At 48.9% G+C, this 25,050-nt stretch overlaps 1 protein-coding gene across 4 annotated transcripts in view; it reads left to right on the top strand.

Annotated features, from left to right (window-relative positions):
• PIEZO2 (piezo type mechanosensitive ion channel component 2) overlaps window positions 1-25,050 on the top strand; it is a 345,423-nt gene that overhangs the window by 180,885 nt on the left and 139,488 nt on the right. For all 4 annotated transcript variants that reach the window (XM_081263438.1, XM_081263440.1, XM_081263439.1 and 1 more), the window contains exon 5: window positions 17,008-17,170. In XM_081263438.1, coding sequence (XP_081119564.1) covers window positions 17,008-17,170 — 163 coding nt within the window. The remainder of the gene's footprint in view (window positions 1-17,007; window positions 17,171-25,050) is intronic.

The raw sequence follows: 25,050 nt of genomic DNA, 5'->3' as shown, positions 1-25,050 counted from the left end.
TTTGGTTCACAGCTCTGGTGACTAGAAAGTCCAGACATCTGGTGAGGGCCCCTGGCTGTGTCACAACACGGCAGGAGCATGAGAAGGAGATCTCACGTGGCAAAAGAGAAGGTGTCCCCAGGGCCTGCAGGCCTCTGCATTCTGCATGAAGTTTTTCTCCAGCCTCTCAGAACCCTGCTTCATCCACATGCAGGTTGGCCTGGAAGGGCTTGAGATTAGAGCCCTGCTGCTCCCCAGTGAGCCAGAGAATTGGGTGGACTTGGGCACGCCCTGGACAACCCAAGGCATGTTCCATGGGGTTCTGCCAAAACTTCCCAGGAGCTCTGCAGTAACAACCCATAGCAACACCCTCCGGCGGTGGGGGGGGGTGGGCTCTCCTCTCCTCCCTGTGCCTCCTTCAATACTTCTGCAGCACTCCCCAGACACCCCACCCACACCCCACCCCACTCTCAGCTTCTGTACTTTGGAGAACAGGGACTGGGGTGTTTGTGCTAAATTATCCTAACTCATAGGAAACCCAGCAGTTTGGATTTCAGTTTTATCTCGCCATGGACTTAATTCTCTGAGGGGACAAAATAACACTATTAGTGTCTATATTATTTGAACCACCACTTATCACCTTTTATGAACTTTTAGAAACCCTTGGTGTCTAATTTCTAGGGGTAATGAGAGACAATATGGCAGGTACCTAGAGAAGCTGATGAAGAGAGTCAGACCTGCCCTCCAGAACCGAGCTCTGCTGCACACAGGCAGAGGAGTCTGCGTACAGGTCCAGGGTGCAGAATCAACACTGTCCATGAGTCCCAGTTCAAGAGCCACGCTTAAGATGGAAATATCAATGCACGTCTTGCTCAAGTGATGAGATCTCCAAATGTCCAATGCTGCCTCCCCTGAATTCTCTGGAAGCAGATGGGCACTGATTGGAGCCTGGGCCTTAGCTTCCTACAGCTGGAGAGTCCAGAGACCCTGAGAGGGTCTCCCCTTCTTTTGCATGTGGCTGTACTGAGGCACAGAAAAATTAAACAGGAGACCTGAAATGTAAATGTTTTAATCAGTATCTGTTCAAAGTCCAGATCTGACTTTGCATTTGATGAATTTACTTAGATGAAATTGTGTTACAAATGAATTTGTTTTGCCACCATTTAACACTAAGCTTGTCAACACTAGTAGTGATGACAACATATGACCAAACACTTGGGACTCTATTGTGTATTCTTTCTCCTCCTTAAACCCCCCTGCTAGCACCATCGCACTTGTGGACATAGAAGCCGTGCACAGGGCATCTGTGCCTGGTAGCCACAAAGCTCAGAAGAGGTGGGCGGGAGATTTGAATGGGAACCCATGATCCAGGCTGTTTTCTTGCTTTGGGTGAGAATGAGTATCAGTTGTCAGAAATAACTCTACTGTCTTTGCTCAGCATCTCCTGCTGACTGTGTGTGGGGGGGGGGAGGGGGAGCTGATGCTGCACACACACACACACACACACACACACACACACACACACACAGGCGTCACAGTTTTTCCCAACTGCTCACAGTGCAGAATCTGCTCCCTAGAAGGCTAAGTCAAGCCCGGAGACTCAGAGAGGACTCCTGGGCTGGAGAGTCTGTGGTGATTCTGTGGCTGTTCTCTTCCTATAAAACAAGCCGCGGGAGGGCCCTCTGCCTTGACATATGGATGGGACTGACTCTTTGTCCTGCGAGCATCCCTGGACATTGCTGAGTTTCCGTGGGAATCACTAGTTCAGTCCCACTTTAAAGGGGGCTTGTCTGTTTTTAACAAACATGTTCTTTCTCTTACTTTCATCTTATTTTCAAAAACTCATTATTAAATAAAGAGTCAAGGACTGGGAACTTAGCTCAGTGGTAGAGGACTTGCCTGGCATATGCCAAGCCCAGGGATCAATCCTCAGCACTGGGAGGGAAAAAAACAAAAACAAAACAAAACCTAAGTGCAGTGGTTACACCTGGAATTGCAGAGACTCTGGAGGTTGAGGCAGGTGGGTCTCAAGTTCCAGGCCAGCCTCAGCAACTTAGCAAGACCCTGTCTCAAAATAAAAAATAAAAATGGCTGGGGACATAGCTCAGAGGTAGAGCACCCCTAGTTCCAATCTTTAGTACGGAAAGGAAGGAAAGAGGCAAGTGTTTGCTAAGTATCAATGTAATATTGTATTAGCGCAGGTTGAGGGAACTCTGATTCCTTGCAAATGGTTGACAGGAGCAATCAGTTAAAAGGATTTTAGGCAGAAATGAAGAGTGTTCAGGCAGAACCAGGTGGAGGAAGCAGCAGAAGCTTTCTTCCCCAAGGGACTGTGACCTCTGTGATCATGCTCAGCCTCGCCTGGGAGGCCACCATCCAGAATGGAGATGCAAATGTCCTGCTAGGATGCCGTGGTCAGAAGTCACCTTAGCTCCCAGAGAGAGGACTTGATGTGACAAAGACCAGATGAGTGGCTTTCTCTTCAGTCCAATGACATCCTGATTGCCAGGACACACCTGCAACTTGACCAGAATCCTGTCAGACTCTGTCTAGCCGACTGTTGTGAGATGGCCGTCCACACCAAGAGAGAACAAGGTCTCGCTTTCTCTTGTTCAAGCACTTAAGTGCCCATAGCTCCCACACAATCAGGAGGCAACTAGATCCCCCTCACTAATTTACATGCATGTAATAATATGTCATATTTTTATATAATCACTTTCATTAAATATTTTCATGCATTTGATCGAATTTGCTGTTCACTTTGCCAAAATATTATGTGTACACTTGAAATACAGATCAAAATCCACAGAATTAATAAAGGCACACAAATTTAACATAGAATGTGTGTATTTGTGTATCAGAAGTAGACAATTTACACTTTTAGCCTGTTGAGAACTTAACCTAGGACTTTGGCTTCCGACTTAGAAAGCAATGAGCTTCACCTTCACTTATTTAAGTAGTGACATCACTTAATAAGTAGTTGGTAAAAGGATGGTTTTCTTCTAGACAAAAGTATGTCATCCTTCACTAAATCTTCTCTTTCAAAACACGATTGGAGAAGATATCTTCTGATCTGCTGTCTTTGTCCTCGTCTCATTGGGTCATTATGACTAATACAAGTAGCCTCTAAGTTAATAAGTAGCAGTGATCGGCTGTGCAGAGAACCGTGCCTTTTTGAGGTCAAAGCTGAACCTCAGCTGGACACCTGGACACCTTGTTCCTACGGATCAGAGGTGTCGCATGAGCACTTTAGACTCACCAGTGACATGAGCAGAAGGACTGCCTGACATATGACTGAAAGACCACATGCCTGGGTATGGGTGACCAACGGGAGACAGGACACCATGCTGGTGAGGTAGAAGAGGAGCATGGATGACCAAGCTCTGCCCCGGGGTGTTTGGAAGGATTGCGTTAATGGGCTAATACTCACAAGCTCAAAGGGTTCTTATCTCTTATTTCTTCCGCATCCAACTTACAAGTCTGAAATTCCTTCTGTCATAGCTCAAATTACCATAAAATGCCCTTTCGATAGCTCAGCCAATGACACAGCTAGGAACGAAGACATTTTTGCTCAGATAAAGTGGCAGCTTCTCCTATGGGGACCTTAGAGGCACTGAGTTTTTCATTGGATCCTGGGATGAGCAAAGTGGAAACAGTTGCTCCCCTGCCCCCGTCTACCTCTACACACACACACACACACACACACACACACACCCTTCCAACATTCACACAAACTATTTAAAGTAATGAAATTGTGATCCTGTGCCATTCCTGCAGGTCATATGTAAATGTTGATTCATGGGGTTCAGTGACTCCTTTAGCAGAAGCCAGTGCCCCTCCCCTCTGCTAATCCTGCAGACCCCCAAGGACTCTCAGAGGTCAGGTGCAGGTCTGTTGCAAACTTTCCCCTGCCTTCTGAATTAATTAGAGGTCTCCAACATAACACCCAGGACCTCCCCACCTGTGATCCCCACTATTCCTTTGGCACACGTCAAGCTTCCTCATATTGGGGATCTGACTCACCGCACCTTTCAGCCCCTTTCCCCTGAGCCTTTGATTCACGCTTCATTGCCGCAACCTCTCTCCAACTGGTGGATGCCTGCCATGTCACCTCACCCTTGAAGCCTTTCTGGAACCTTCCTGTCCTGATTTTCTGTGTGTAAATTATTGTTACTAAAACTGTATTTTTACGGTATACTTTTTTTTTTCTTAAGTACAACTTGTATCTGTCATAAGCATCCGTATAGGGCCGTGTGCTCTATCCAAGCCCTGCTCTGAGTCCAGGGCCTTCTGCAGAAAAGGTAGAAAATAAACATTCATTGCACTCAATTTCATAGTTTGTAAGCTAGAATTTGACAACAAAATTATGTTTTTAACAGTGTCACTAAGAATGATTCTCAGAGTTTCAATCAGCCTAACTATCTTCCATAGCAAATTGTTTTATTAAGGCTAAGTAATCACTCCTATGGAAGAGGAAGGAGCAGCTAGTCCATCACATGAAAGAGCTGTCACTCCCATGTCAGAAGGATCATGTGAAAGAGTTACAATTGGCTGGTGGTGCAGAGTGTACTTGCCCTGCAGCCTGAGAGGGTGATTTCAGAAGTCATCTGTGTGCACTTGAGAATGTAGGTCAGTGGTAGAGCGCTCACCTTGCATGAGAAACTAAAAAGCCATGGACATTAGTTTAATAGAAAAATAGCAGCAGTCACATCTACAGTGGTGTTCAGCATTTTTGTTTTTGTTTTTTTCCTCCAGGGATTTTAGGATTTGGGGATTAGTACAGGATGAGGATCCATCATCCAAAATTCTTGGGACCATATTTCAGCTTTCAGAATGGTTCAATTTTGGAATATTTGCACATATATAATGAAGTATCATGGAGCCAGGACACAATCTAAACATACCATTCATTTATGCTCTGTAGACACAAAACCTGAAACTAATTTTATACAACATTTTAAATAATTTTATGCCTGGAGCCATGTTTCACGGTGTAGAATTTTCTACTTGTATCTGCCTGTTGGTGCTCAAAAGATTTCAGGTTTCTGAGCATTTAAGACTTGGGGTTTTCAGATTAGGGATGCTCAACCTTTCTTCATTCTGTTGCCTCAGTGAATTCTGGGTGGGTTGCCTTATTCTGAGATGTTCAGACATCTTGTCCTGCCAAGGTTGTGTGGCAGGCCATGACAGAGAAGCAGATGACACTGGAAAGCACACCACATCCCCAGCTCTACCGGTCACAGTAGATGACGACAGAACAACCAGCAGCTACCTGCTCCCGCTGGAGGAGCTGGAGACAGGCAGTGACCCTGCACCACTGTGTCCACCCCAGCAGTAAATAATCTTTCCCCTGACTTGTTATTCAGGAGCAAGTAGCATGAACAGGACAGAATCTGAGACGCCTCAGACTGGGCTTCCAGTGGCTTCCTCCTGAGGCCTGCTATTGACCTGCTTACCCTAAACAGAGAGGAAATTGTTTTCACTTGGTTGTCATGAGAAATGTTTGGGTTTGGAAATTTCCCTGCACTCTGTTCTAACCAGTTAAATGTGTTTATTTAGAAATCCACATAGATAATCGAATCCCATATTGCACTGGGTGCAATTTAAGTGCATTTGCTGGTGTTTTTGCATTAGAACACTAATGGATGTGGACCGCAGCCCAGGGGGCATAGGAAACCCTCACCCATGGAAATCTGAAACAGAATGCTTGGGCTCTGACCCAGGTTGTTGGGTGGCCACCAGTGCTTTCCAGAAAATGGGTGTTAACTTCTTAAAGAAAGGCAGTGGCAGACAGCATCGAAGCTGCTCTGTTTGGCCCACCCATTCCTGCTGGGATTTGTGGCTCTTAGGAATGCTAGAATGTTTTCTGAGTCACCCATACATTGTACCCTGTGTTACTTTTAGGGAAAGAAAAACAATAACACTACCAACAAAACCAATTCCATTTGCTGCCAAGGGCAGATATAAACCTGTGGATCAGAGGGAAGGGTACCCATTCCTGCTGAGGCGTGCTCGTACCCTGCTCCTCTGTGGTAGGCACCCTCGTGACCAGTCCCACATCAGCGTGGAGGTGGCCACACCTGCATCCCACCAGCAGAGGCACCCCTAACACCTGTGCAGGCCTCTGGTTCTGGGTGATTGCTGAGCGGCCTCACATGGTCCTTGCCTTTCTCTACCAAGGAATTCAGGAGGAGCCTGCAGCCCAGGGCACGTAAGCACCGTGAGGGTGCATGTTCTCTGAGGACCATGGATAGCCAACAGAGGTATCTCAGAAAGCAGTGGCCTCATAGAAGCGTGGCCGAGCTTGTTTCTCCTAGAGATTGTCTTCTTGAGAAAGAGGGGAGGGACTATGAGATCCAAAGCCACAGAACCTTAACACATCTGTGTATCAAGAGGCGGGGGGGGGGGGGGGACAGAATAGTGCCTAGCCCTCAGCAGACACCTGGAGAATGTTGAATGGAAGTGCCTGTCGGGTTGCATGCTAAAATGAGGAATTCACTGCGGTGGAAACAGCCACTGCTGGCACTCAGCCCCACCAAGTTGATCAGCTGTGATAAGTGATGATTTCCCATACAATTCGATTAAGAGGTATTTGTTAAATAAGGCTCTCAAGCCAGCCTTGAGATTGGCTTGAAGAGGGACAGGAAGCATAACCACGGTCTCATCTGAACTGCCCCCTGTTCTCAGACACGCCTATGTCCATGTGCACGCGTGAGTGTGAGCTGTCAGGAACCACGCCCAGAGGCCCCGGGTCTGGACTGAACAGGGGACCTGACGCAGGAGGCTGCAGGAGCTACGGTCATCTCAGTGAACCTAGAGAGCTAGTGTTAGATGAGCCAAGGGAGGACACTGCAGGGACAGTGACGGGAGTGAGGACAGGAGGGGCCTGGCTGACAGCCTGAGCATCCCTGCGTCTGGCCAGGCTGGGGCAGGGCCCATGTCCTGCAAATAGGATGGAAACACACACTGTGCGCAGGTGCCGGCACAGATCACAGGAGCCCCGACTCACGCTGGGGATCTTGATTTTTTTACTTATGAAATTAACAAATCTTTGTTTAGGAGAAAGGCTCTCGATGACCTAGCCCTAATCCCATAAATCAGAGATTTCATAATAGGTCTTGAACTATTAAAACATAATTTCCCAGAATTTCAAGCAAAAAGATTTGCTAAAAGAAACCGTTTCCTGTGGACCTCGCATTGTTAATTTTATCCTTGCCATAAAATTTTCTGGTAGGGAAATCCCCGGGGAGAAGCAGCCAGCAAAGCAGCTTCTGTTGAAATGCTCAGCGAAGGCGGGAGGGGACCCACGGGCAGGATTTCTGCGTGAAGAGAGGTCGTGAAGCCATCCCGCCATGGGCCCCGCGTCCCATTACTTTCAGCAGTTATGTAGCTGCAGATGCAGCTGGTTCACAATGTTCCATTTGGTATCCGACACTTGTTAGGTTGGGGTTGCTGTTGCTTCTTCATTTATATTTCAGATTTGGGGCTTCTCTCTCTCTTCCTTCTGGCTGCTCCTTTGACTTTATTTTTTTATTATTATTTTTAAATTTTGTTTTGATGCCAGGGATTGAACCCAGGAGTTCTTCATCACTGAGCCACATCCCCAGAGCTTTTATCTAGAGACAGGGTCTTGCTAAGTTGCTAAGTTCTTGAGCCTGGCTTTACATTTGCAATCCTCCAACCTCCCGAGCTGGTGGGATGGCACTGTGCCTGGCTGTGTCTTTATCCATCTTGTGTTGCCTTAGCTCAGAGGCGTCCCACCTCACCTCGGTGTCGGTGTCTGTCTTCTCCTGCCCTCCTCTTTCCTCTCCTTCTCTTTTTCCTCTCCCTCCTCCCCCCGCCCCTCTCCTCCTTTCCTCTCCTCTCTCTCTCTCTGTCTTTCTCTGTCTTGTTGAATTTACATCTACTAAAAGGCCGCGGAGTTCAGGTTGGACAAACACATGGTCACGTGACCACCACCACAACCAGGACGTACAGAATGTTTTTCACCCCCAAGTCTCCTCCCTCCCCACCACTAGCAGCCACCACTGTGGCTTTGGCGTTTTCAGATTGCCCGTGATGGAACTGTGGCTTCAGTGCCCCTCTGTGCCTGGCCTCTCTCAAATAGCAGGGCCATTTAGAGGTGTCCACGGAGCCACATGCGGCCATGCTTAATTCCCTTGGATTGCAGCAGTATCACATCGTGTCCTTGACAGTCACCTGTGGTCAGTGGTGGATGGTGGGGCTGCCCTCTGTTGGGTGACTGTGAAGGAAGCTGCCGTGAACATTTGTGCACAGGTCTCAGAGTGGACATCGCACATTTGCCCCTCAATCCAGAGGTCTCTTCACAGGCTGTTCCACTTCCAGCCCATCTGCCAGTCAGTCAGTCTTGCTTTCCTCTAAATGCTTGCTGAAGACTCCCTTAAACCCAAACCACGTTTCACCTGCATGGGAAAGTACATTTAATGATATTTTCAGCACTTTGATTTGTGGTGTGAACCCTTACACTATAATTTATTCTTCACAATTTTATATTTTTTGTTTCTTGGGTTTGCGTAATATAGAGTGCACCTTTTATTTTATTTTATTTTTCATTTTTAGTTTTTGTAATATTGGGGATTGAACACAGGGCCTTGAACATATCAGGTAAGCTCTGTACCCCTGTGCTGCTCCCCAGTCCCTTTCCTTTTTTGACACATAATTACACAAATCAGCTGTGCTGTGTTGATTCCTATTTGGGTTATGTAGTCATCAACTCTGGTGATCCATACTGCAAACATTGGTTACTTCTTTGTATCAAAACACCCTCTCTCTCTGGCTATTTTGAAAACCAAGAGTTCTGTGGCTGTGGTCACCCTGCTCAGTGCTGAGCTGTGGCCACTGCACCATGAACGGAGCAGCAGAGTATTCCTGTCTGCCTGAACCCTGATGCCACCAGCAGCCCTACCCCTGTAGCCACTGTCCTGCTTGCCCCAGGAGATGGGCATTGGGATTCCACAGGCATGAGGTCACGCAGGATCTGTCTTTCTAAACTGGTCCATGTCACTTAACTTAGTGTCCTTCAGGCTTACCCACACTGCTTCTGCCAATAATAGGATTTCTTTCTTTTTGATGCCGGCATGCAGTTCCATGTTTCTGCCCATGAAGTTCCCTTCATCCTCCACCGTGGTGAGAGCTGGGCTGATGTCCTGGCTCGGCCACTGTGGAAAGTGCTGTAAGAACGTAGAGTGCAGACACCTCCTGGCATCCGATTCCGCTTCCTTTGGACGTGCACCCCATGTGAGGTTGTGGGGTCCTGAGGTGGTTTCATCTTTAGTTTTTCTATGTTATGTTCCATGACAAGGCCCAGAGATGCTGTGTCCCTTACAATCTCTCCAGCAAAGAATGCATGCAACCTTTTTCATCTTTAGACAGTTAAAAATTTGGTGATTCTTTTCACTCATTTAATTAACATTTTATTTCTGGAAGCCTTGTGATCTTTCCTTACGGCTTATCACCCGTTGATTGATATAAGGGATTCAGTGCAGGCACTGAGAGCCCTCCTCTGCTGCCTCCAGATGGAAATGCTCTGAAAACCCAACATTTAGCCTTGCTGTCCATGGTAAACCCGACCTGACCTGAGTCACCCAGCAGCAGGAGGAGGCCATGTCAGCCAGTGTGCAGCATAACTCCAAGGGAGTGTGTGATAGGGCCGCTGCCCGTGTGCTGCCTCCTGGTATTATGTCAGGTCTGCAGCATGTGCCATCCTGACATGGGGGATGTGCAGACCTGGAGGTACACTTGGCTCCAGGAGGTCGGGCACAGGATTTGTAGTATCTGCATCTTGGCCCTACACAAATTCCCTACCTGCTTTAAACAGAAGAGTTTTGCCAGAGAATGGTTTATTTTACTATGACTACACTAAGAAATGTCTTTTATGTCATGATCCAGTACGGCACAAACTTAGTCACAAAATTTCAAAAAAAAACATTTCTCTTATCATCTGCTACACACTGACATTTTTTTCACTTTTTTTCTTCTAAATTTCAGAAAAAAATGAAATGCTGATTGGGGCACCCTCAATTTATTTTGTAGTGAATTGGTCATGACCAATTCATGAGCTGGGAGGGTAATGCCCAGCAGGGGGGCGCTGTAAGAAAGAAGGCAAATGAAGTCTATTCCTATTGAAGCCTCCTGCGACATACCCTTCCCCATAAAGGTGACCATGCTGTTGTTTCAGGACATTTGTAGACTGAGCCTCATAGGCACATTGAAGCTGCTCCATCTCAGAAACCTGTGCTGTGGGTTAGATTCCTAATCCTCATGCTTTGGATCAAGCAGGCCACCTCCTCTTGGACACTGTGTCCTCCGCCAAAATGGAGTAAATCTCCCATGTCCACAATGTGGGCTGTAGTTCAGCAGAGTTCACTACCCGCTTCTGCAGTCCTTCATGAGTGTTTGTAGCCAGTTCAAGACTCATATTAAGAGCTTGGTGGGACTCCGAGTGGCTCAGGGGGATCAGAGTGACTAAGAATGTAATCCAGGACTGGGCTGCCCCCTGTGGGCAGTGCTGGGAGTGAAGGCCTCCGGGGATGAGGGAGACTCCCTGGCCCCCCAGCAGTTGAGATGAGACCTTGGAAAGCTCTTCCTCGGGATAGCTACCACTTCTGTGAGGCAGTGGGCAAGCCGTCACCCCAGGCCAGGTCTCAGGGCAGGGCTGGCATGCAGTGGAGGGACTGAGGAGAAAGGAGCCTGCCCACACCTCTGGGTTGGTGGGCACTGAGTCCTGGTGTGCTGAGACCTACAGAGACCTGAGACAGCCCTGCTGCTCACTGCTCTGACGTCCCTCCAAGGAGACTCTGCCCACTTCTAGCTCAGAACCAGGCTGGGCCAGGATCCTACAGCACCCACCCAGAGCCTAGAAGTTTCCTCTAAAACACAGATGACCATTCTGTATATCTTTAACTGCCATCTCAAAAAAAAAAAAAGTGCATATAAGTCTTCAAATCTGCAAAGATGTTATTGTCACATTTTATACTTTAGAGGATCAAATCTTTGGTCCAAAGCCTTAAACTAGTTTCATCATCAAAACCAAAAATGTCTCCATCTAATCTCATCACAACCCTCCTACTTCTGTTGACTGGTGCAGATTAATCTGCTGCTGTCCTTATCTTTGAACACTCTGCTCAGTGGTTCTGCACTCAGTAAACAAGTCAGTGAGGGAGAGCTGACAGGACTTGGGGAGCCTCGTACATCATGGATGATAGCTCCTGTACATACCTGCATGTGTTCTCATCTCTCCCATCTTCTCTGTTCAGGCTTCCTCTTGCAGGAATTCATAAAGACCCTTCCCTTCTCTCCTGTCTTTCCACTTTCTCTTTTCTTCCTTTCCCATCAAGTGTGTGTGCAGCGTGCCCAGCCCCATGGAAGCCAGTTGCTGAGGTGGTGCTGCAGGAAGGTATCACTGAAGGGTTCGGGGTGTGAGAATGGCTCCTGCAGGTGGGCAAGGATGGTGGATGAGGCAGCTGTGGTGGTTTGAAAATTTGCTGCATTAAACAGATAACTGATATCACTAAATATGTGAAAGATCACAGGAGCCAGTTTTCCCACTACCAGAACAGAGACCCATAAACATGGAAGGCAGAGGCGAGAAAGACTCCCAAGACATTAAACTGAAGCTGAAGTGTCAGAATGAATACATGAGGTCTTTAAAACACACAGACACAGAAAGATGTGGGAACAGCTGTAAATGTGCATTTGCATCTATGGAGACACGTACAGGTGCGTCCCCTTGTCTGCAGCCATAAGCCCTGCAGATAGTGGTGGCCTGGTAGCAGTGCCCACTGCAGGTGCCTGGACCTCAGTGCCAGCCCCGAGCACCTCACTCGGCTCAGGGAAAGCAGGGATTCTTTGAGAAACAGGGCCCAGAGAGGACAAGGGCTGGGATCTGAGAGGGGCCTGAAAATTTGCTGAAGGAGTCGGGTGTGCTCTGTGGTGACGGAAGTCGCCTCAAGGGGCTCTCGTTATTAGAGGGCAACTCGAGCATCAGAATAAACAGCAATGAGTTCAAAACACAACCCAACAAAACAGGGATTCAGGGATCCACATTGATTGTGATTAGATAAGTAATTGATTAATTGGAGGCAAGGGGAAGTGTCCCCTTGCAGCCCAACACAGTCAATAATGGTGGCCTCACCTGATCACCACTGGGCAGCTATCTCATGGTAATTAGTCAGCAGTTGTCCCTGAAGGGTGGTAGGAGGCGGTTTGACAGGGAATAGGACACGTCTCTACAAGTCTCTACAAGATGCAAATACAACCAGGAAACGTTGCCTCCAGCAGAGAAGGCCGGCAACACCAGCTCACCAAGTAGCGAGGAAGGTCTGAATCATGAGTGTGGCATGTGGCACTGGAGGGGACACAGCGCTGCCTGTGAGCCTTGTGCAAGAGTGCAGGGGCCAGGCTGAGAGCCCGTGCAAGGAAAAACTGCTTCCTCAGAGGTCAAGGCCAGAAGCAAAGACTGAACCATGGGGCTCCGTGGAGGGGGGGGGACTTCTAGTCCAAAGTCCATGCTGATTTCTTTGTTACCTTCTAGTAGTGATCCAGAAAACTCCCTGCTGTCTGCAGACTCAGCGTTTATGAAAAGCGTACTTGCAGCCCTCTCCTGCAGCTACTCACTGGGGAGCTTATTTTCTTTTCAGCAAAATTAATTGAAGTTCATTTTTCTCAAGCTTTTCAATGCAAGCAAGAGGCACCATCCGGTATGTGTGGATGGCCAGGGTGGAGGAAGGGGGAGATGTCTGGCTGTTGGTAGTGTTGTCCTTGTGATCCCACCTCCCCTGAGCCTGCTCTCACAGTGGAGCAGAGTGGCCAGTGCCATCTTTTCTTTGGGAGGAAGCCGCTCCAGAATGTGTTCCACTTTCCTGAAGGTTATAATGGAGTCGGCTCCTTTGCTATGCATAAAATATTTGGGGATTTCGAACAAAGATCTACAGGAATTGTACTAGTTGAGGGAGAAATGAGTGATATATCCTCTGTAGACTTGGATAAAGTAAGCAAGGAAAAGGCCACGCCCTGTGGCTCTGTTCAGCCCAGCAGGACAGGGAGTCAACCCAGTCCCTCAGTGGAGGGAGGAGAAGGTGACGGTGTGTCCAGGCACAACGGAATACTATTCAGTCTTGGAAAAGATGGAAATCCTAACCTGTGTGACCCCATGGATGGAATTGGAGAACACTTCTCTGAATGAGACAAGCTGGGCTCAGGAAGGCACGTGCTGCACGTTCTCACAGGCAGAACCTCAAACAGTTGAACTCATCAAGGCAGAGAAGTGTTGGGCCGCTGCCTTTGTCTCGTTGTTTTTGATAAGCGAGAAGAGAATATTTCTGAGAGGAGTTCGGAGCAAAGAGGGCCATCATGGCTGTCCCTTGGTGAATTTTGTCATGGTCACAAAATCAGTACCAGGGCATGGAGAAGGTGTAGAAAGGAGAGGCCAGTGGATTCAGCAGATGACCTGTCCTTTACACAAACATCTTGGTCAAATAAGTTTGGGAAACAGAAGTGTAGATAAATCCAACTGAATTGCTAGACCCAGGGATGCTCAAGCCTTTTAGTATGATCGCATGCACTGTGAGTTTCTAACACCTATTTGACCAAAGATTTTTTTGGTTTTTGTTTTAATGCTCAGCACTTCTGAGGACTAACATTCTGAAGAAGGTGTTTTATTAAATCATGGTCTAAACAACAGAGAAGGAAACTTTGTTGATGGCCTCTGGATGACACATCACTTAGACTATGACCTGTGTAGTCTGCATCACTTTCGTTACAGTCTTCTGCGAGGCAGTGTTACCGACGCCCTGCTTGGTGAACTCAGCAAGCCCAGTTCATAGTTTCGCACCTCCGCAGCTGACAGACTCCATTCCAAATGGGAATCGGAGCCAGCCCTGGACCCGGGAGCTGAACTCTGGCACAGCGGGTGGAATGGTTGCTTTTGCAACTAACTTCATTTACTCCTTAACATTCGTGCACTGTGAAATGTCTCTTTGGGGATCAAGAAGCACAAAGCAGAGACAGTTATTCAAAGCCATTGCCTATAAATCGGGAGCTCAATGCAGTCGGCAGGTGGGGAGGGGAAGGCCAGGCTAGGCGTCTGCAGCTGAGCTGTGGTGCAGGAAGATGCCGAGGCCACAGCTGGAGCCCTGGTACCTTTCTCTCAGAACCTCCTACCAACCTTGGCTTGGCAGGTGCCTTTTGCAAAGTCTGGTCAACTTGTTTTCCATGAAAGGTATGAAAGTCTATGCCAAAAACCCAGGGGAGCAGCACCAGGGGCCTCTCACTTCAGCCCCACAGGGTCAGCCAGAGCCTGGCCTGTGATCTCTAGTCTCTTTCCTTGACCCCCCGTTTTCTTCTCATTCTAATGACTGCAATTCATTTGCTCTGCGAGATCAACTTAGGCCGACTTTAAAGGTGCATAATGAACGTCTGCGTTCTTCCTGTGACATAATCCATCATCAGATTTCATTATTATGAATTCAGTTTGGATGAAGCTTTCTGAATTGGATCCTCTTAACTCTTGTCTCAAATGAAAGGAATTTGCTATTAAAAAAAAAACTGATACATGGTGTTTACTTATGAAGCGCTTGGAACCATCTGTAGAAATGGAGCTTTGCGAGACTGTACAGCCCCTCTTTTATTCAAGCAGCCAGCTGGACTGTCCTGAAGATTGATTCCTAGGAGACGCTAGACCAGAAAGCCCTTCGTTGAGTTAGATCTGGACTGTTGTGTCCTGCAGTCTGTGGGGTGAGGACTCTGACCCTGAGCACAGTGGTGCATGACGACCCCCCTGGATGCAAAAATGCTGGGGAAACACCAGTGAAACCCCTTCCAAAAAAAGGATACACTTGGTTTTGTTCCCTCTGAGCAAGGCACGTGGGCAGCCTGGAGGTGGGGAGCAGCGGGCCTAGAGGAGAAGGCCTCACTAGCCTGCAGGCAGGGCAGTTGTGTCCTCCGTCTGTGGGACTCTTAGAGCCTGGGCTGCTCCAGGTGTGGAGGGGGGACAACTCCACCCAGCTGAGTGTGGCGGTGGCTGATCCGATAGTGTGTGCAAAGCTCTGGGTACACAGGAAGGGCTCATGTTCCAAAAAGTATCAACATTCTTTACCAAGATGTGAACGATGATAAAATGGTATTCTTGATGAGGGTCATCACAGTGAACAACACACACAACATAAAAGGATGCTGTGCACAGTCACAGGGTGAATAGGAATATGCACAGTCAGCTGCTATCTAGGTTCTGCATCTGCAGATCCACCACTCACAGACGGTAAACTCCTGGGAAACAGCTGAGAATGTACTGAGCATGTGCAAGTCTTGTTGTCATGGTGTCATGCCCTGACGACACAGGACAGCAGGGGTGAGTGTGACGTTGACACTGGATCAGGTGACATAAGCAGTCTGGAGATAACATACGGCACACAGGAGGATGCGCACAGGTCACACGGAACCTGTGCCACGGTGAGAGGGACCCAGGTGTCGGAGGATGGGTCCTGGGACCAAGCCCTGCCTGCTGCGTATGTATACACCCAACCTGATGAATGTCTCTGGCTCTTCCTTCCTGTCCCTGGACAAGTCTTACCTCTGGTAAACACTTCTCCAGAGACTTGAGCCCCTGGGAGGTTGCGCTCCTCTCACCCCCAGAAGCTCCGTCACTGGCACAGACCTCAGCTCGGCCTGTGTCTTCCCTGCTGCGAGCTCACTCTGCAGACCAAGGCTGCGGGACGTCCCCTCATATCACCAGCTACTTCACTGGCTTTTCCTTGCCAGGGTTTATTTCCTATTTCATGGGTGAACAGAGGAAATATCAGCAACCACTCTCCACGTTTAGCAGTGAGCACTGTGCTGCTAGCCCTGCAGGCCTGTCAGTGCTGGGTGCCCAGTGGCTCAGGACAGTGGCAGCCCTGTGGGTGATGGAGGAGCACAGCTGCAGGGAGCTGGCTGGCCTGTCGTGGGCCGTGGCTGTGAGTTCTGGGGACCCACACTTGCCAGCACAGTTGGGTGGAGGTGGTGCCTGTTGGGCCTCCGTGCCAGTGCTTGTGCCCTGCCTCCTCCTCTGTGTTCACACTGCCCCCCACCCCACCCCCCGGAACATGCCTAAGGTCACAGCAGCCTCGGGTCACAGGCAGCCTCAGGTCACAGGCAGCATCTGGATTTCGTTCCCTTGGAGCCCTCCTCCCTGTCCAGCGGAGGCCCCTCCTTGCCCTCTGCCTGGTGCAGCCCACTGCTCCACATTTGTTTCCAGGTCTCATAACAGCAGATCCCAAGTCTGAAGGTGATCTGAAGGTCAGTGATACTGCTCTTCTCAACGCCTTGGTGTTGGTGGAAATGCGTGTCATATTTTGCTGTGACTTTCCATATTCGCTTTGCATACGTAAGCATTCACCTCTCTTAAAGGCATGAGCTGGTGACTCATTTCACTGGACGGCACAAGGAAGGCAGACAGACACTCAGTGTCCACTGGCCACAACCCCAGTCTTCCGATTCTCGGTTCAGCATTTCTCCTCCTAACATCAGAGAAGAGACTTGGTGGATCAATTTCTGTGGAACTGAATGGGAGACAGATCAACCCAATATGCAAAATAATGAAGAGGTCCCAGACCTGAAAGGAGCTTTGACATTTCCTCTGCTTTCTCGTCTAGCTTTCACCTACCTTTATAATAACATACCTTCTAGCTGCCAATATATCTTCAGTTTTTAACTGCTTTAGTCAAACTGCAGACAGCTGCATTTGGACCGGATATGTGGTTTATTTACTAAAATATATTCATTAGCATGTTTTAGAAGTGATCGCTACTTAGAGTTCTCCATAATATTTCTGAAACTCCTGTAAAATGCTGGACTACCCCTGAACCTTAGATTTGTATAAGATCCTGACATCAATGAAAAGCCTTCTGATACCTCCTAGGCAGAAACAGCATATTTTATCTTAAATCATTGAGAGTACTGGGATGTATTGAAAGATGGTCAACAACACAAATAAGGAAACGACTAAACTTCCTCCCTTTCTTCCCTCCCTAGCTTGAAGGGAGCCGACGCTGGCAATGGGATCCGAGTGTTGGTGCCTGACATCGGGATGCTCATCGCCAGCCTGACTATCTGGCTTGTCTGCAGAAACATCGTTCAGAAACCAGTGACAGAAGAAGCAGCACGATACAACCTGGAGTTTGAAAACGAAGAACTGGTAAATCTGACTATGTGTGTCTTCCCTCCTGGGCCCCAGGGCCTTGCCCCTTGATAGTCGTGGCACTGTGATAGCTCCCTGTGCAGAGCCCAGTGCTGACAGAGCACGTGGCAAAGCCCTTACAGTCCCTGACAAAGCCACCTGGGTGGCCCGCTGGGCACACCTCTCTTCCATAGCTGAGCCACATGGAGACAGGTGGGGATGTAAGTGCTCACCCTTCCTGAGGAGCTCACTGGGTAAGGCCAGCTGGAGACCCCCAGCTGTCATCTGATGCTAAGGCGGATGGTAACCTCATGAAGCTGCATTGGGTCCGCATGTTATGAGCTGCTGGGTCTGGAGGTCTTGGTATCTGGAGAAGCAGTAACACGGGTCGTTTTGGGAGGAAAAGATTCACTCCTCCTTGACGGGAAACTTCGCACCTTACCCTCCAAGACAGTTATGTTGACGCAGCATGTGGGTCAAATTATTTTAAAACATTCTGGAGGGGAAAAAAGATAAGTTTAGAGAAGCATGAGAATTGAAAAAAAGATAAGGTCGAGATAAAGAATGAACTGTAAGTGCTCAGCTAGTGCCCAGGGCTCGGGGGTTGCTCCCGGACCAGGAAGTGTGCAGGAGTCTGTCAGCCGCCTCTCATGCTGTCCCCTGACCTGCTCCAGCAGGCGCTCCTGATGACTGCCTTGGCTCTGCAGGTTCAGGTGGCATCAGTGTCAGAAGTCATTCATTTAGTAACAGAAAGATGAGATTTACGAATTTAAAAGTCACTCAAATATATTTGATTTGGACATTTGACACAAGATACAACTACCAAATGTTTTTTTAATTATTATTAGTTGTTCAAAACATTACATAGCTCTTGACATATCATATTTCATACATTTGATTCAAGTGGATTATGAACTCCCATTTTTACCCCGTATACAGATTGCAGAATCACATCGGTTACACATCCCCGTTTTTACATACTGCCATACTAGTGTCTGTTGTATTTTAAGTTGAACTTGTAAAGCTGAACTTACTAATGTTGAGAATGGTCACCTCTGTGCCTCAAAGGAGGCCGACCAGAATGCAGCTGTCGCCCTAGCGCCCTGCGGTTGGAGATGTGCCTTCACACCGCATGTCCCGTTCCCCCTTCAAAGGCAAGAAGGGCACAGGGTGCAGGAAACAGTATCAGCTGAGCTGCTGATAGCAGCGTTTTGCATTTGAGGCTACAGCCCTGAAAACAGATAAAACTGTGGACATTATTTTTCTTCTTGTTCACCTCACAGTTTTACGACAGGGAATTTAAATTTTGAGTATCTGCTTTCATATTCTAATTCATATCCTAGTTTTATTTTATGATATTTAGAGTTTTGAAAAGATTCTGCTTAAATAATCATTACCAAAATTTGTCCCAAGTGTTGTGGATGGAAACCCATTAATTAGCTCAAGTTTTGTAAGCTCATGACATTTACATCATTATTATTTATAAGATGAGATTGTTTTTCGATTATCCTCTTATTGTGGATGGAGGTAGAGGATAACTACTGACAACTGGGTGGACTTTGAAGTCAGAGATGGAAGTGAACACTGTGTAGTTGGGAAGACTGTCCACACTCTTCACTAGACTGAGTTAATAAATAGGTCAGAGGTGAACATGTGCTTAGCATGCATGAGGCCTAGGGATAAATCCCCTGCACCAAAAAACAAAACAAAACAAAAACCCCAAGGAATTAGTAGTGATGCACACATAGCAGTCGTGAGTACAAAGTAAACATGAAATCCACTCGACGCCTGGGTGCCTGCTCATAAGTTGCTTCTTCCTCCCTTCCACGCCCTTCTCCAGCTTGAGGGGGAGCAATTTCAAAGCCAGGGTCCTCTCAGAATTCTAGACACTTATGTTGGACAGTGTGTTTGTGTTTCTCTCCCAGAGAACCCCTTCTCGCCACTCGTGACAGATAAACGTGAACAGACGGCGGAGGTTCTCATGAAAAGAGCTTGTGTCTGATGGTCAGGGTCTGACAGCTGGGGAAGTGTGATCACGGGCACCAGTTCTAAAATCATGCTTCTTTCTCCAGGACACTTCCTTTTCGTGTTTAGACTAGTGGGAGCTCTGTGCCATCTGAAATTTGTATAAGTTTCTAAGCCTTACACATCATGAACCCTGTAATTTAAAGATAATAATATAAGTTCTCCAAGTATCTCATTCCAGGCTTTGAAAATGCTAAACGTGATTGTCAGGTTGTTTCCCTTCTTGGTTGATTTACATATTAAGGTCCATTCTCTTAGCATCTTCCATCCGCAGGGATCCCAGGAGGAAGAGGGTGGTGGGTGAAGCCTCCAAGTTCAGTCTACAAGGAAAGATTTCTTACTTTGGCAATCTGGGCTTCAGTCTGAAAGGAACAGGGTCACACAGCCAAAATCCGCAGCTGAATTTATTTTATTTTTGAAGGGCCCAACGTACTTCCTGCTGCTTATAAATCTTGGCTTTTGCTCTCCATAATGTTTGGGTTTTGAGGATACCAAAAGACTAGTGTTTGCTGGCATTGCTGCTTCTTTCATTTATCTCGATGGAGAAATGGCGAAGTCCATCTCCTGGTGCCAGGGAGAATTCTTCTCAAGTGCAGCATCCATTAAAGTAGCAACTAATCCCTGAGGAAGACTCATGGGTCTCTGTGGATTTGCTCTCTTAAGGTGTTAACATTCTGCCCACCAATGACCCCATCAAGGTTAACATGAGCCCTGTCTACCCAGTCACCAGAGCCAGACACCTGATATAACCCTGGCTTCCCTGGGCCCCTTGTACATCACATCAACAAATCCTTTGTCTCCACCTCCAAGTACTGTCTGCACTCAGGGCCCCCACTGCCATAGTTGCCACCAGCAGCCACCAGCTCTCAACTAGACCCAGAAGAACCTCCAGATGGGGGTCCCGCTGCAGCTTCTGTTCTCACCCCATCTGTGGAGACGACACACAGCAGCTGTTCCTATAAAGCTGAGGATGAAATCATGGAGAAGATATTTCTTTGGATTTCCACTAAACCAGAATAAAACGCAGGCTCCCGATCCCAACATGGCTTTGCAGGGCCTGGCCATGTCCTGCCCTCTCCCTCCTCGACCATGCAGACAGGACCCTTCCTCCCCCTCTTCCCTCCCCCATGAGGCCTGCCCCAGCCACCTTCCAAAGTGGGCTTCCTGGGCAGGGCCTGCGTGTTTATGATCACAGCCTGTAGTGCTCGCCTGTGTTGCTCTGTTACTCATTTCTGGTTTCCCTCAGTGGCCACAGGCTCCAGGAGGGCAAGGCTCTGCCTGTCTGGACCTCTGTTGTAGCCCAGAATATGGCAGGATCCTGAGGACCACGAGCCTGGTGGTGCCTGTGCACTCTTTGGGCACTGACTGCATGTAATGGGTGCACAGGGCAGTCCATGCAGAAAACCAAAGGCAGCACAGGAGGGCAAGCCTTGGGCAGCACGGCTGCAGGGGTGAGTGTCCCCAACCCCAGAAGTCTCCATGGAGCCAGAGTGAAGCCACCAAACCACCCCCCGGCCAGTCTGCCCTCACTGGGCCTGAAGAAGAGGTGCTTGTTACATAAGGATACTTTTAACTTACTCCGTTCCTTTTCTCTGAGGTCCTACTGTGCACCAGATGGTCTAAATATCTAACAGCAGTTAGTTTTTGGTTTTGGTGTTTTGTTGTTGTTTTGGGGGGGATCATGTGGTCTTTGTTTGTTTTTTCTTTTTTCCTTTTTGCTTTGCTTTGCTTACCAATAATAATTTTCTTCCTTATCATTTAATAATCCCGTCCATCTTAGGAATGATTGGAACAGGGCATCCAAAATTCCTGCAGTCAGGTGGGCTTAGGACCCGACATTTGCATTTTATAAAGCTAATATACTGGCATCCCCGAGCAATGGATGTGCCATGAAGAATTCTTTGTCTTTCCCTTGGACCCAGCACAGAGCCTGGAGCAGAGCCGGGCTCGGGAGCAGGTGCTGAATGGCGGGATGGATGGGGAAGGCAGTCAGGCTGCTGCTGATCCCTGCTCTGCTCAATCTTTTCACCTCAGTTTGTCATTGTTGTCTTGGGACTTTTTGTTTGTTTGTATTGCGTTGCTGGGGCTTGAGTGTCCACGCAAAGACTCCACCATGGAGCCACATCCCCAGCCCCCTTTGACACCTTCATAACAGAGACTTAGAGAGGTTGATTTTCTTTGCATCTTGATCCATCACAAGTAATCCCATGGGTCCTGTGTCTTTCAGGAAGCTTTGGAGCACCAGCCAGGTTTGTGCCCCCCACTCCTAGAGCAAGTACCAGGCATGTCATCTAGAAGAGTCAAATTTAGCTGTTTCCTAGGAAAGAAATGGTAGCACAGGGCTAGCACACCATGAGTGTGCATGTGTGTGTTCATATTCATGTGTGCATGTGTATGTATTATGTGTGCATGTGTGTGCATTGTGTGTACAGTGTGTATGTGTGTGTGCATGTGTGTGCACTGTGTGTATGTGTGTGTGCATGTGTGTGCATTGTGTGTAGTGTGTGCTCATGTGCATGTGTGCATGTGTGTGCATTGTGTGTTCATGTGGGTGCGTGTGTGCATGTGTATGTCTGTGTGCATTTTTATGTATCTGCACATTATGGGCGAATGTGTGTGTATGTATATGCATGTTTGCATGCATGTGCGTGTGTGCATGTGTGCATTGTGTGTGCATGTGTGTGCATGTGTGAATGCTGCTTTGGTTTTATGCTTTTCTATTAGGTGATTTTCTTTTTAAATCTCAAAGCAAAACCCCTTTAACGTGAATGGTCACTGTCACTTGGCTGGTCTCCTTTGCTGTTCATTTGCTTCTCACATGATGTTCAGATGACTCCTAAGGACAGGTGCCTTCTTACTTGGCCACCTAACTGGGGAGTTTTTAGACGTTCCTGCACAGGGCCAGAACAAGCCCAGGGAGAGGCCATTTGTGCTGGCACTGCCAGGTCCCCTGTGCTGTCCTGCCTGGTTCCTGGCCCCCAGCCTGTTGTTAAGCCCATTGCCCTCCAGGCGGTGGGAACCCACACATCCACACGCTCCCTGGGAGCGCTTTAAATTGCTATTGTGATTTTGGAGAACAATCTTCCCAAAGCCAGTCTAGCAGGGAATAAGCCCTCACATTAGGCTTGGTGACATTCGCGATAGCCCACACCAGTCCACTTCCTCCTTTGCCTTCTCACCTCTAGGGGATGCTGGAGACAAAGTTTGTCCCTTACAGCATGTTTGCTCCCTGCCTCAGGCTCTCTGTAGGATCAGTTGTCAACATGTCACAATGCACATTGCATGAAAAACTAGTGACACTGCAGAAACACACTCCCTTTGCGTCTGACTTTAGACTCCTGGGTGTGACTTCAATAAATTCCTGTGGAAGTGTTTTAAAAACTGATTTCTCACCAAAAATAATAGGAACAAGATTCCATTGCCCAAAAGCCTGGTCTGGGGTCTGAGCTTGACTGGACCCCAACAAGTTTCCAAAGAGAAATGTCCTCAATATCTTTTCCAAAGAAAGGGGTCTGCAGAGATGTGACTCCAGCAGAATACCTTGGCATTGCGCCACCCCAGTGGGACCCAGTGCTGAAGCCACACCCCAGCGCCAGTGCCTACCACGTGTAGGGGCTCCACGTGTGGTGGCTACAGCTCTGTGGGGTACCATGTTCTGTGCACCAAGACAAGGATTAGACACCTCTCACCCCAGGAGGCTGCCCACCCACCACAGCCCAGTCCCAGGGCTTCTAATCAGCTCCACACAGAGAAGACAGAAGCTGCCTGTGGGACCACACCTTCAGTCTGGGTTGGAATAAACCCTGAGGATCATCTGGGGACCACCAGGAGGTCAGGCTGCCAGGTTCAACCTTGGACTTACTAAATCAGAAATTCTGAGGGTGAATTCAGGGCATGAGTGATTCTGAGGCTGCTACCGTTCACAATCACCTCAGTTCTTTGCTGTATTTTAATGGACAGACACTAGTTGCGTATTCATGGTGCACTGTGCTGTTTGGGTTCCTGTAGACACGTAGAATGACCAACTCAGGGTCTTCAGCACATTGATTTCCTCGAATACCTGCTATTTCTCTGTGTTGTGAGCATTTAAAATCCCTTTCACCTACCTGGGAGTACACCTGTTCTTCACCTGGTCAGCAGACCCTGCAGGAGGTCAACAGAGCCGTCCCTACACCCGGCCCTGGCCCCTTGCCACCCACCCCCACCCCGCAGCCCAGCTCTGCCTTGGCCCTGCTCTTGCAAGTTCAGGCCCCGTGGGCGTGGAAGCGGGTCTGTCTTCCTGGGCCTGGTTCACTTCACTTGGCCTCAGCTCCCTGGGTCCCTCCTTGCAGGTGTCAGGATTTCCTGTGGGAATCAGCATCTTTTAAAGAGGGAGGTAAAGGACTAAAACGTCTTTGAATGCGCATTAGGTTTTAACATGGACAGTGATTCTGTGGGATGTTTCAGTGGCTTGTTGTGCCCTGGAGGGCTCACTTTGTCTTCGCCCAGACACCCCAGAACCAGGGGCTGGGGGGCTGTTTACAACTGTAGCTCTCTCAGCTCCCAGGCCAGGTGCAAGCTGGACTCTGCCTGTTGGTAAACAATCCAGAGGGAGCCCTGCCCTGCTGGCCCTGCCTAGGCTGCAGCAGATGACCAAGGGGACAAGCCTGCCTCTCAGGAGCCAGCCCTGCCAGCCGGGCCAGTGGGTTCGCAGCCCATCCCACCTCCCTTACCCACTCGCTTAGCGGGCTCAGAAAGCATTTCCAGCTGAGGGCCCCAGGGGTTCTGGTGTAAAATGCTGCAGGGCCTCACGTGCAGCAGTGTGTTTATGACAGCCAGTAGCCGTCCTGCCTGGCGAGGTCAGGGGAGCCGTTTGTACAAGCTCGGAAAGGCTGCCGGAGCACATTGCTGCTTGATTTAATCTACATCCGAAGCCATTGCATAATTGAATAGTAAGTCATCTGTCATGATCATCACCGGTGCATTTCTGTGTCCCAGGCAGGCCTCACGGCCATCCCCTCCTTCAGTGCAGTGTAAAGGCAGGGGCCGAGCTCCTTCCTGGATGGATGGTTTTCGTGCCCACTCACTGAGAGTAAGGAGGGTAGGCCACGGATGCCCGCCTGTGCCAGGGTGACCTGAGGTGGCCTCAAGGGCTGTGCTGGAGGAGGACCCTGGTCTTCCTGTCCTCCAGGAGCTGGAATAGGCCGACAGGAAGGGGCCTGAGGCTGGGCCTGCAGCTAATCAAGGATGCCAGCCACGGTGTGTGAGCAAGCAAGGAGAACCATTGGGTTCTGTTCCCCAGGGGTCCCTGCCTTGATGCTGAGGCCAAGGGAGGGGCTGCAGGCGGACAGAGGCAGAGAGGTGACCATCTCTGTCCTCAGGTACTATCAGAGCCCCACATAAGACCCACTCACCCTCCGGGGAGTCCCAAACAGGCCTCTGCAGTTCCTGCTGCCCCAAATGCTGCCAACTGCTGCTCTGGCTGCCTGCTGGACTCTGCCATCAGAGCACCTGGAGGGATCTGGGGTGGAATTCCCAGCGCGGGGTGTTGCCTCCAAGCCTCCAGCCTGCTTCCCCATCCTCTGCCACCAATAAAGACAAGCATAGGAACAACCTTTGTCCCCCCGCCCGTCTCTCTGACCCCCATGGCAGAGTCACTGCTACTCCTGCCGACTGGACCTCTAACACCTGTGCCACAGACACACCCCTCCCTCCTCCCCTGACCACAGCCATGGGCTGCCAGCTCTGTCTCTCCTCTGCTTATTCCCCAGCAGCTCAAGTGCATGCACATCAGAATTGCATGGGGAGCTGGAGTAGGGTCTGCTTAAACTTTTTGGAGAGATTCCCTTTGGGAGGCAAAGGCTGGTTCTCCTCTAAGATTAGATAGTGAAACA

The sequence above is a fragment of the Spermophilus citellus genome, assembly GCF_964194105.1.
Source record: "Spermophilus citellus genome assembly, chromosome: 12".
Taxonomy (NCBI): domain Eukaryota; kingdom Metazoa; phylum Chordata; class Mammalia; order Rodentia; family Sciuridae; genus Spermophilus; species Spermophilus citellus.
The sequence above is the reverse complement of the archived record's forward strand: the minus strand, read 5'-3'. Positions and strand labels throughout refer to the sequence as shown.